Below are 12,227 nucleotides of genomic sequence, written 5' to 3' on the forward strand. Positions count from 1 at the left end.
CATATATGTCCCTTACATGTATAGACTACTACGAAGAAAGGATTAGACTGAAGAGCCTATTTAACAATGAAATTGTATTTTTGATATTATATAGCATTTTCCTATAAATAATTAAAAAGGGTGGTTAAAAAACTCCTTAAATGACTATTAACTAGCATTTCTAAATGTAATGGTTTTAATAACATGTTGCTAACTAGAAATCAGAATTATGAACTTCTGAGCTAGTTCTTTAAAAAAGAATTTCTAAAAGTAGGATTTTCAAAAAGTTATGGTTTAGCAAGGCTTGCCCTGCTGACCTTCAATTCCCTCATGGATGGGAGGAAAGCAAATGATTCCATGCGCTCACATGTTACAAGCATCGTTTTGCTTGGGGTTTGGTCTTTCACATGGTTCCTTAATCCTTGCAAGTATCACTTCCAGCGCACCATTTCTTCAGTTTGGATGCATTTCTCAGAAAACAGCCTTTCTTGTAGGGCTACTCTACAAGATGAGACTATGCCTCTAGGCTGCAGGACCAAAAAGCAAGGGGTCATTGAAACAGACAACTGAAATATTTTCCACCGCTGCCCACTCTAAAGCAGAGATCAAGATTTCTGGGAAGTGCAGAATCATGATGAGAACCGATTTTTACTCAAACGCATGGCAGGTAACTGACGTGTAGTGAGTGGGTCTCTCAGCTCTGGCTCGGGCCTGAGAATGCCAGTGAGTGACATTGGAAGATGAGCATGGGGGAATATCAGTCCAGCTCTCTATTTTTAGTCAAGTAGAATCAGCCCAATTCTGTTGACTGACAATGCTATTCTCGTGCAAAAAAATTCTCCCTCTAAAGAACGTCAGCAAAGCAAAAATGGTTGGTAATTTATTCTGATGCAAGAAAATGGACTGATTTCTTCTTGTTGTTTGTGAAGCCTCTGCCACCTTGTCATGACTCCCTGGAATCCATGCAGGTCTTCAAACAGCACTGCCAAATAGCAGAAGAATACCATGAGGTCAAAAAGGAAATCGCTCTGCTTGAGGAAAGGAAGTAAGTACTGAGTGCTGTCCACTGTCTACTGGTCATGGAAGGGCTGGGTGGTGGTGGTGCGGGAGTTGGGGGTGGGGTTCAAGTAGGGAAGGGACAGGCTGAGCATGGGGAGACAGGGAGGGAGAAGGGCTGGAGGAAAACCGACTTTCCAGGGTTCAGAGGTTACTAGGCAACTTCCATTATGTCATGTTTGATTATAGACATGACCCCAACAGCACTGCTGTAGGTTAACTGTTTTATGAATAGTGAGAGGAACAGCAAGAGTGCTTCCTTCCCCAAAACTTAAGGTTTAGTGAGCATCTTTAGTTCAGGAAATTAAAAATGCCAAAATACCACCTGGAGCCATACTACATTCCCTGTGAATATGCCCAGAATACCCAGAACACTTAGGCTGAGGCTGAATTTCAAAGAACGCTTATATGGTGGAGTTCCCACATTAAGTAAAGGAGCCACTGAGATAGCTCTTTGAAATCAGATAAATGTATTAGTTGACTATGTATTAGTAGACCATCTGCATTGTATAGTCCAACAATCTGAGTAAGTTTTGATCTTGTCAGTTTCTATTACTATTAATATTCAGCCATCAGGAATTATACAGTCTTATTAATTAAAGCACTGGAATTTTACTCACTCATAACTTTTGGTTTCAGAATTCTTCTCCTTTTTAATTGAACTCAATTCTGCTGATGTTTATCCCAGTGATCCCTATTCTTTCATACTTTCAAAGCATCAGACAACTTTCTGTCACAGCACTGGTCAGTTTGTAATAACACATTTATTAGGGAAGGGAAACCTTTCATTGATGTTTCCATCTCCTGGAGAGGTAAGTGTCAGGTGTTGGTCGCTATTGTTTTCCTGAAGTCCAGCACAGTCCATAGCATGTCAGTACCGGCTAAGTTTATGTTGAATGAGTGACACATAATCCAAATGCATTGTCTTTAACTTACTCCTTCTCTCCTTCTTCTTACAGGAGTGATCTATGATGTATATTTATCACTGATTTTTTAAATCAAAGCAAGTGAGCTCTATTTTGTTTTGAGAAATTTACGAAATTCTTGGAACTCCTTGGAGACCCCTCCAGAGTGGTGGTTGGACAGAACAACATGGTGGGGGTGGTATGCATTTTAGGGCCAGACTCCTATACTTACTGTAAGGCTTCAGTCACCACCTTCCAAGCCTTTTCTTACTTCCTCACTCTGGGGTATTGCAAACATACAATCATACCTGGACTTTTGGTTACAGGGGATTGAAAGGTATTGATGAGATCAGAAACACAACTTTCTCCTCATATGTCTGAGACTTTCTTTTTGGTCTAAGAGATTTCCTAAATTGATTGGAGTATGCATATTGCACATTTATACCCACTCTGAGTCCTAAGAAAATTTTCATAAAGGAACTGAAGAAGCTTATTAATGACATGACCAGTGGTGAAGGTGAAGGAGGACTTATATAACCTCTAGTCTATAAATGTCTCTTCGTGTGTGTGTGTGTGTGTGTATGTGTGTGTGTGTTTGTGAACTGTGGTGTCACAACAGAAAACAACAACCAATAATTATGTACTTATTTGTAAACTCTTTAGATTGAATGTCCTGGTTGACTGTTATTAGGATGGTGCAAAATAATTGGTTTAAAAGGTTTTTTTTAAAAAATTGCAAAAACCACCATTACTTTTGCACCAACCTAATGTTTAAATTAACCAATGTGTGGCTCTTTATTTGGGGGGAGACAATGCAAGACTCACCCACTAAGTTATATGTTTTATAAGTGTATATTTTAATATTGCATTTAAAAAAATATGATAGGATAATGATGAGCGTGACTTATCTGGTCTTTGATTGAAACATATTCCTGCTGCTTGTGTTTAGAGCGAAGATAAATGGGGGTACCTATTACCACAGTATCAAAATAAGAAAGGCAAAGCTGACCTCTAGAAAGAAGGTGTCTAGCAGACAAGTGGGTGTACTTTATACAACCTGCCAAACCACAAAGATGTTGGCCAAACCCCCAACTTAGCTATTCATAAGCCTTCCTAAATAATTGGCTAGGTGTGGGGCAAAGGCCAAATTCTTTTATTGTTATTTTTTTCTTTCTTTTTCATAAAGAAAGAATTCCTTTTTCTCCATTCCTGCTTCTGTCATTTGGGATTGGGACTTGGTACTTCAAATCTTGGTCAATGTAATATTGTAACCCATTTCCCTGCCTATGGTTTCCCATGGCTAGAACAGGACACTGAGTTCTTGATCTGGATTTCAAGACCTACCTCAATATGACTTTAGTACCTCTGTGGAATGTTCAATCTCCTCCTTAGTCTTGAACTACCCTGGACTATGCACTTGTCCTGCCCCAGCGCCCTTGCTCCCACGAAGCTCGAGGTTCAGAGTGTTCCTTCCTCCCGCTAAGCTTGCCCAGTGCTCCCCTCCCTTGAGGAAAGCTTGGCCCATAACCCCACCCCAACCATCCCACCGTGGTCAGCTCTCTTCCCCAGCAAAGGAAAATTCACAGCAATGATACTGTTGGCACTTTTTGTAGGATGCTGCTATCAGTAGTTACCCATTTATGAGTAAATCTGTGTACTGTATTTCTGACTGTGTATATTCATAGTTTCCTACAAGCATGGACACCCTTTAACATCTCATTGTATCCAGATCACCGAGCAGGGAGGGTTGCCTAGGGTCACGTATGAGTGAGGGTGATTTAGAGCGGCTGATTACAGGAGATAGGAACATCCTCTGTGTACACGTTTTATTTGTAATTTCTACAGTCTGTATTTAAAATATGCAGTCAATGTCAGCTCTAAAGGATTGCTGAGCTAAAATGTTAAGATGGGAAGTGTGGTTATATCTTATACTTACAAATGAATGAGGTTGGTCCTCCAAGGGTGTATATTGTTTTCATTAGCACTCCAAGGGTGATCATTGTTTTCATTAGCACTTTACTGAAATGGAAATTGATTTTGGAACACATATTTTCCTAAACAATTTTTGTTTTCAAGCAAAATAATTTGGATTTGATCCAAGTGATTGGCTCTTTGTTTTTTGCTGATTTGGATGAAAATTTCTTCCTCATCACTTCATAAAGTGTGTCTGATCCTACTGCCTCTGGTGACTGGCTAGTGTAAGCTACTAGGCACAAAGAGAGATGCTAGCTCAGGTATTTGGAAAAGAGTTTTTCTTTTTTGGAGTCACGAGGGCGCAGGTTAAGCTGAACTTCTCTCTCCTCTCCAGAGGGGGTCTCCCTGGATCAAGTTTGGGAGACTGCAGAGTTGCTAGAAGAGTTGCTTATAACTATTATTTTAAATCATGTCTATTGGATGGATAAAGAGATTCAAACATTTCCTAGGATTATAAACTCAGCATGGAATGAATTTAAAGAATCACTTCTGGCTTATTGACCAATAATGTAAGAAAACCTTGTTCTTACTTTCATAGGATTTCTTTTTCTTCTTATCAATTGAAAAAAAAAAGTCAGTTTTATTGAAAGCTTTAGAAAATTGCCAAGGGGGTGATGGGTTAGCTCAGTTCGTTAGAGTGTGGCGCTAATAACACCAAGGTTGCTGGTTCGAACCCCTAATGGGCCACTGTGAGCTGCGCCCTCCTTAAAAAAAAAAAAAATTACCAAGAATTCTGACATCTTTACAGAAATCCTGCTATCATTTTGCCTATTACTTTCTAGGCCTTTTGTATGTGAATAAATGTTTTCTATAATTACATGTGTGCACATGCTTTTTAAAATAAATATTATAAGCTTTTATATAATGCATATAGTTTTTTTGCTTATGTAGTGGAAATACATGGAAGTAAGATACAGACACTTTACTATTTTTGAAATGTATTATCTAATTGTTTGACAGGAAGTTTTTAAAGTATACCATTAAACGACAATTAGATCTACAGCTAGATTTACAATTAGTAAAGGTTGCTTTGATCTAGATAGAGTATTTTATCTTGTTCAAAGGAGAAACCACTTGTCTGTTTCTACTATATGACGTACTGGGTGCTGTGGCGTTTAAAAGGTTGACTTGGAATGTAAGAAAAGGTGCTAAACTCTTAGAAAAGTCTGGTTGTAAATGGTATGTAATTTAAAAAAATAGTGGCTTTCAGTATACTCACAGAGTTGTGCAAGCATCACCACGATTTTAGAACATTTTCATCACTCTAGAAAAAAACCTTGTACCCTTGAGTCATCCCTCTCCATTCCTCCCTTCCCACAGCCAGCCAGCCACTGGCAACCACTAATCTGCTTTCTGTCTCTGTGGATGTGCCAATTCTGGTTATTTCATACAAATGGAATCAAACAACATATGGTCTTTTGTGATTGGCTTCTTTTACTTAGCATAATGTTTTCAAGGTTCATCCACGTAGCATGCGTCAGAATTCATATCCGTTTTATTGCTGAATAATATTCCATTGTATGGATAGACCACATTTTATTTATCCATATCATCAGTTGATGGACATTCGAGTTGTTTGGCCTTTTGGCTATTATGAATAATGCTGCTAGTAAAAACATTCACGTACAAGTTTTTGTGTGGACATACGCCTTCAAGCCACGTGTGTTGTGTACCTAGAAGTAGAATTGCTGGATCACATGATAAGTCAATGCGTAAGTAACTCTTTGAGGAACTGCCTTACTGTTTCTAAAGTGGCTGCACCATTTTATATTCCCACCAGAAATGTATGAGAGTTCTGGTTTCTCTCCATCTTTGCCAACAGTTATAATATCTTTCAGATTATAACCATCCTAGTGGGTGTGAAATGATGTCTCATTGTGGTTTTGATTTACACTTCCCCAATGGCTGAAAATGTCGAGCCCCTTTTCATGTGCTTTTTGGCATTTCTATGTCTTCTTGGAGAAATGCCCATCAGCTCCTCTGCCTATTTTTTTTAATTGGGTTATTTGTCTTTTTTTATTATTAAGTTGAAAAAAATGTCATAGAACTTTAGTGGGTTCACGCAAAAACATCAGAGAAGAGTTTTCATATGGAAATACCAGAATCAACGTCAGACATATTTTCATGTCTTTTACAAATACATAAAGTAATGAATGGGGGAGCAACAGTCTCATTGAGAGGAACATATAAAGATGAGGAACAAGACAGCATATGTAATTTGTAAAAGCATAGTCTAAAAATAGCCCTGTTTTAGTCACGGTATTTAATTTATTCTGAAATCCCCAGTAACAAGAGATTTTTATGTTTGGTCAGAAACGTTTATTTCTTTAGGACATTCCCAAAGACAGAGGTTTTAAACTGTGTTCTGGGGAACCTCTCAAATATTGGGAATGGGGAGGTGTCAGGCAAGGAACTGTATAATAGCCAGGCAGAGAAATCAATTTTATCTGTTTTATTTGCTTCAGGGTATGATTTTCTTTGAAAAGGACCCCACAACTATAAAACATTGAAAACCAAATGTCACTGTTATATTCCAAGAATATTTTCTTAAATAAATACTCAGCCCCCAGAAGTGAGATTTTCAGTGTCATCAAGATACAATAAATGGAGGTATTACCTGGCGAGTGTTTGCAGAGTATGTAGCAACATGGGCGAAAAGTTCTGTCCTCTTTCCTAAGATGTCTGATATAGTAAAACGCCGCCTGGGTATGGTACAGGATTTCACTTCATTTTCCATCAGGAGAGATTGTTTCCTGAGACTAACCCGGCTAGCAAAACTCCAGGACTGGAGAAACAACTGGACAAACAGATAACCAAGTTTACTGTTTGGAAGTGCTGAAAAGGCTGCATGAGAAAGTTAGACAACCTGAACTTTTCGCCAACAATTCGTGGCTCTTGCATCACGACAATGCACCAGCTCACAGGGCACTGTCTGTGAGGGAGTTTTTAGCCAGTAAACAAATTACTGTGTTGGAACACCCTCCTCCCTACTCACCTGATCTGGCCCCCAATGACTTCTTTCTTTACCCAAAGATAAAGGAAATATTGAAAGGAAGACATTTTGATGACATTCAGGACATCCAGGGTAATACAAGGAGAGCTCTGATGGCCATTCAAGAAAAAGAGTTCCAAAATTGCTTTGAAGGGTGGACTAGACGCTGGCGTCAGTGCTTAGCTTCCCAAGGGGAGCACTTCGAAGGTGACTGTAGTGATATTCAGCAGTGGGGTATGTAGCACTTTTTCTAGGATGAGTTCACGATCTTAATTGTCAGACCCCGTAGAATATATGTATTCCTTATGCGTTATTCATTTGTAGGTCTTCACCCCAGTCTAGACTGTGCTTTGGCAAGTCCACTTCAGTAGCATTCCTTCACCTGCTTAAAATGAAGACAGAGTTTCACGTGCTTTTTTTTTTCATCTTAAGGCATCTACTTCTTCTCTCCTGTGTATAAACACTTGTACTAGAACAAACATCTCTCAAGAACCAACAGTGCAGTCTACATCACTACTTAAAATAAAACTCTCCCTGTGATGAAGGTAGAGTTTTATTATATTATCCAGAACTCTTTAGCTCATTGGGGCCAAACTGCCTAGGATTTTGTATTTTCCAAATAAAAGTCTTTAGTCAATTTTGAAAGTTCGAGAACCATGGTAGTGGTCTTTCTGGAAGCAGAGACATATATGTCCTAATGATGAAACCATGTCCTAACCTCTTACAATATAAAGAATCTCCTTCATTTTGGAATCAGTTTCCACAGAGCTTCAAAGTTCTCTTGACCAATTCATTTAGACTTCCCTTTCCCTCATTTGTTTTAGCAAATAAGACCTTTTTCAGGCATGTGGCTTAGGATGGGGACAGCAGGTGATTTATTGGGTACTCAGATTATGACCTTTTCACTGGTGAAGTACCTCATGTAGAAACATATGTTACAGGTTGGTGACTTCAGAAATAAGATTCCTGCAACAGTGGTCTTCTACCCCCATATCACATTATCTAGAAGGAAATGATAGAAATGATAAACAAGAAGGCAAAGGCAGGACCACATTCTAGCTAATTATAGATATTGATTTGTTCCTAAGATCATCTATTTATAAGATTGTCTCTGTAGCTTGATGTGCCAGGTTTAATTATGAATTGTTAATGGATGAGCATAAATATGTCTATATAAATAGGTCTTCGACAGGGGACAATAGACATTTGGACAGTATTCACTGAATATATGTATAATTGCTTATCAAATACATGAAACTAATTTAGAAACCTATCAATTAAGTCTTCTTGATTCCAGTAAGGAAGAAATTAATATTGATTTTCTTCAATCAATATTAAGAAGATTAGACTAGCTAATCATGACCATTTCTTTTAGTTGTAAAATCTGTGACTTATTTTCTCTACTAGTCAAAACTACTAACAGATGTCCTCAGGAGTTTTAAATGAATTCAGCTATGGAACCAGGACAGTAGCCATTGTTAGAACACAGTACGGCCAACTCCCTGGTAATGTTTTGAAAGCAAAACTCTATTTCTATCTGAATTATATGTGTAACAGAGTTAATTTGAATGGAAAAAAAAAGAAAAAGAATAGATAAGCTGATGGGTGGAGGGTTTAGAGGCTTATTTCATTTTTTACTTATGTAAGTTTTACTAATCAATTTATTTAACATAGTTATATAAAGGACTTTACTAATATTTAATTGTCAACATTTTCTGCTTCAACTATGCTTATTGGCAAAGAGCCCTAAACATTTGCTAAAAATACTTTAACATCTGACTCTTTCTTACCATGTTTCCCTGAAAATAAGACCTAGCCAATCAGCTCTAATGCGTCTTTCGGAGCAAAAATTAATATAAGACCTGGTCTTATGTTACTATAATATAAGATGGGTCTCATATTAATTTTTGCTCCAAAAGATTAATTAGAGCTGATTGTCTGTCTAGGTCTTATTTTCAGGGAAACACAGTATTAGCTGTATGACATTTTCAATTAAATTGAATTTCTATTTTGTCTTTAAAATATATTCTATTTGTCTCTGAGGTAACTTACTCTTCACTTATTCATTCAGCAAGTATTTATTGGGAGCCTTTATATTGTAAACACCATGGATGTTCAAAGATCGATAAGAGCCTAGAGGAAATTTGTGTGTGTGCATATCAGTGTTCCAGATTATCTTCCCTTTGTCCCTGTTGTATCTCTCATGCTCCACTGCCCTAAATACTTCAGTATTTTTCTAAGAACAAGGGCACTCGCTCACTTAAGCACAGTAACATCACTGAAATGAAGAATTTTAGCATCGATACGGCACTATTCTAATTCATAGTTCATATTTAAATTGCATCAATTTCCCAATAGTGTCCTTCACAGCTATTTTTCTTCCCAGTCCAGAATTGCACATTGCTTAATTGTCAATTATCTGTAGTTTTTTAAATATGGAACATTTCCTAACATTTTGAAGAGTATAGGCTAGCAATTGTGTCGAATTTCTCTCCCTTTGAGGTTGGTGTGTGCATTTTGGGCAGGAATGTCACAGAAAGGGTGCTGTGTTTTGGTGCCTGTGATAGCTATTTACTAGTGACATCAATTTCACTAGTAAATTGCTAGTAAATTGCTAGTCACGTGTATTTCACTAGTAAATTGCTAGCTAATTACGAGTGACGTCAATTTCCATCACTTGATTGACATAGTCTTCCAGGTTTCTCTGCACTGTTCCCTATAGGGAAGGAAGACATGTGACATACGCTTATATTGAGGCAAAGAAGAACTCAGATCTAGTTTAGAATTAACTGACCCACATAAGGGGAATGGACCTGTTCTGGGGTTTCATGTTTATGAAACATAAACCTGGACTGCAAATCTTGGGCTTCTTATTGTGTGTATTTACATCAATTAATTATTTACAAATATTTACTGAGAACTGAATCTGTTTAAGGTGTTATCATTGCAAGTTCTCTCCAATAACCCTAGTCACTTCCTGAGTTCTATAGTCAGGCCAGCACCAGTTGTGGATATTGTTTTGTTAATTAGAGCTGCAAGAGATATGTGAGGACTAGGGAAAGCCATGGAAGAGAATATCTGCAGGAAGGAGGTGGAATTCTCTAGTTCAAAGAACTAGTAAAGATTTGTTAAACTCAGGAATAAAAAAACAACAGAAGATAACTGAATTTGGAGGACAAAGACTAGGTAAGGGACAAACATAGTACTCCTACCCATAAGACAATAGAAAGTATCTTAAATTATAAACAGGTTACTCTGTTTTATTTTCCCCCTAAACTAGTTGGAATTTTTACCATTTGTTGTCTTAAAAAGATCACCTTTGTTCACTGTCAAAGGATTTATTGAGCATTTTTAAATGTATGTGTAGTATTTTAGATGTGTCTGGTTAGAGGTGCTAGAAGAAAATAAAGGATCTAAAACTCGTGACACTGGCAAAATAAAAGGAAGTAATTGCGGGCAAGTAGAGATGGGTAAAATTTAGAGGAGCAGAGCAAAACATTCTGCTTCCGTTATGCTATCACTGTACAATTGAATTTATTTGTGTTACATTTTGTGCTTCTTCTTTACTGCCCCCGAACATGCAGAAAGGAGCTCATTGCCAAGCTGGATCAGGCGGAAAAGGAGAAGGTGGATGCTGCTCAGCTGGCTCGGGAATTTGAGGCGCTGACGGAGGAGAATCGGACCTTGAAGTTGGCCCAGTCACAGTGTGTAGAGCAACTGGAAAAACTTAGAATACAGTATCAGAAGAGACAGGGCTCGTCCTAACTTTAAATTATTCAGTGGGCGCGTCAAGACGTTGGTGACTGCTGTGTGCTGGCCAAAAGATTTGTATTTTGTAGGGATAGTGAATAAAATCTTGTCACTTCTCTTTATTACCCACATGGCAAACGTCTGTAATGAGTTTAGTGCTTGCTAAATCTAGTTTGAGAGGAGGGATATTTTATTTTAAATAAGACAATTAAAGCAAACCTATTACCAGGATGTTTTCAGAGATCATCATTCATTTCCAAAGGTTTTGGTTTTTTTTTTTTTTTTTCTTATTTAGGAAGACATGATCATACTATACGTCAGGGTAGAAAACGATAAAAATAGAATATTGACTGATGCCGCTAAGAATCATAAACAGAATTAAGCCGTGAAACAAACCGGTAAGATGCTCACTGCAGTTCCACATCTGTGCATTTTTAAATTTCACGTCTTTGCTATTTCAATTGTGCTCAAATCTGAACCGTCAGAAACTTCTCCTCATATATTTATGTTCACCAGTTAGATTTAATCCCCCAGTGATTGACTGTACTAAGAATAAATGGTCGTATATCATAAAAGCTTTCTCATGACAGCATTAGCAGAAAGTATGTTTGTGCCAAAAACACATTTGCCAGTGCAAACTTGCTGTTGTAATAAAAAGCAGATAAGGCCACATTTTCTTCACGCCACGTTACTTCCCAGCAAACATCTCTGCCTTTGCTTGTGTGTGTTCTGGGGCATGGGGAAAGTGGAAAAGAATTGTTTAGACATTACTTTGGCGAGTTTCTATGAAAACATCAGTAAAATTATAACTATGACTTTGTTTTGGATTTAAGGAGATATTTTGGATCAGTAATAACTAACAGAAATGTCTGAGTAAATTCAGGATTAAAATGATTTTTCCCCTTGTTCTTCCTATTACGATATTTCCCCAAATTGATCTCTTTTGTTTTATGTCCATTTCTATTCATGTAACTTCTTTTTCATTAAACATGGATCAAAACTGTCAGTCTGTACTTTGCCCCTTTGTTAGCCTCCCTTATGCTAAAAGTTGGAATTGGCTAACCCTAGTCAGAGTTTGTTCTTAGTTGTGTTGGCATGTGCCAAAAAAGCAGCAAAATCCCTTTTCTTGGAAAGACTGTGGTTTCTCATAGTATAAACAACTTACCTCTAATACTGAATGTGATGTACTAGCGTCTTAGGTATTTGCCCAGAAAACATAAAAGAGAATAGTTTATTAAAACAATAAGATGGCCTGGGAAAGACCAGTCGTTATCAACTGGGGGTGACTTTATGTCCAGAGGACGTTTGGCAAAGTCTAGAGACATTTTTGTTGATGTTGTCACAACTGGGATGAGTGGGTACTACTGACATCCAGAGGGTAGAGGCTGGGGATGGTGCTAAACATCCTGCAGTGTCCCGAGCAGCCCCCCAACAACAAAAAATTGTCTGGCCAGTGGTGTCAAGGCTGATTTGACTCGGGCTAGGCTAATCAGGGCAGCTTGGGCAAATAAGAAGGAGGAGCACTTCGCAGGGCCCTGGGTGTCTTGCCATGTGGTGTGGAGTCCGTGAGG

General features: G+C 38.0%; 1 protein-coding gene across 2 annotated transcripts in view; it reads left to right on the forward strand.

Moving 5' to 3' along the window:
* Window positions 1-11,661, forward strand: part of MAP3K7CL (MAP3K7 C-terminal like) — a 36,598-nt gene extending 24,937 nt beyond the window's left edge. The window contains exons 4-5 of one of the 2 annotated variants that reach the window (XM_081074562.1): window positions 909-1,024; window positions 10,491-11,661. In XM_081074562.1, coding sequence (XP_080930688.1) covers window positions 909-1,024; window positions 10,491-10,671 — 297 coding nt within the window. In that variant the 3' untranslated portion in view covers window positions 10,672-11,661. The remainder of the gene's footprint in view (window positions 1-908; window positions 1,025-10,490) is intronic. The other variant, XM_081074563.1, reaches the window with a different exon arrangement.
* The last annotated feature ends 566 nt before the right edge of the window (window positions 11,662-12,227 follow it).

The sequence above is a fragment of the Rhinolophus hipposideros genome, assembly GCF_964194185.1.
Source record: "Rhinolophus hipposideros genome assembly, chromosome: 2".
Taxonomy (NCBI): Eukaryota; Metazoa; Chordata; class Mammalia; order Chiroptera; family Rhinolophidae; genus Rhinolophus; species Rhinolophus hipposideros.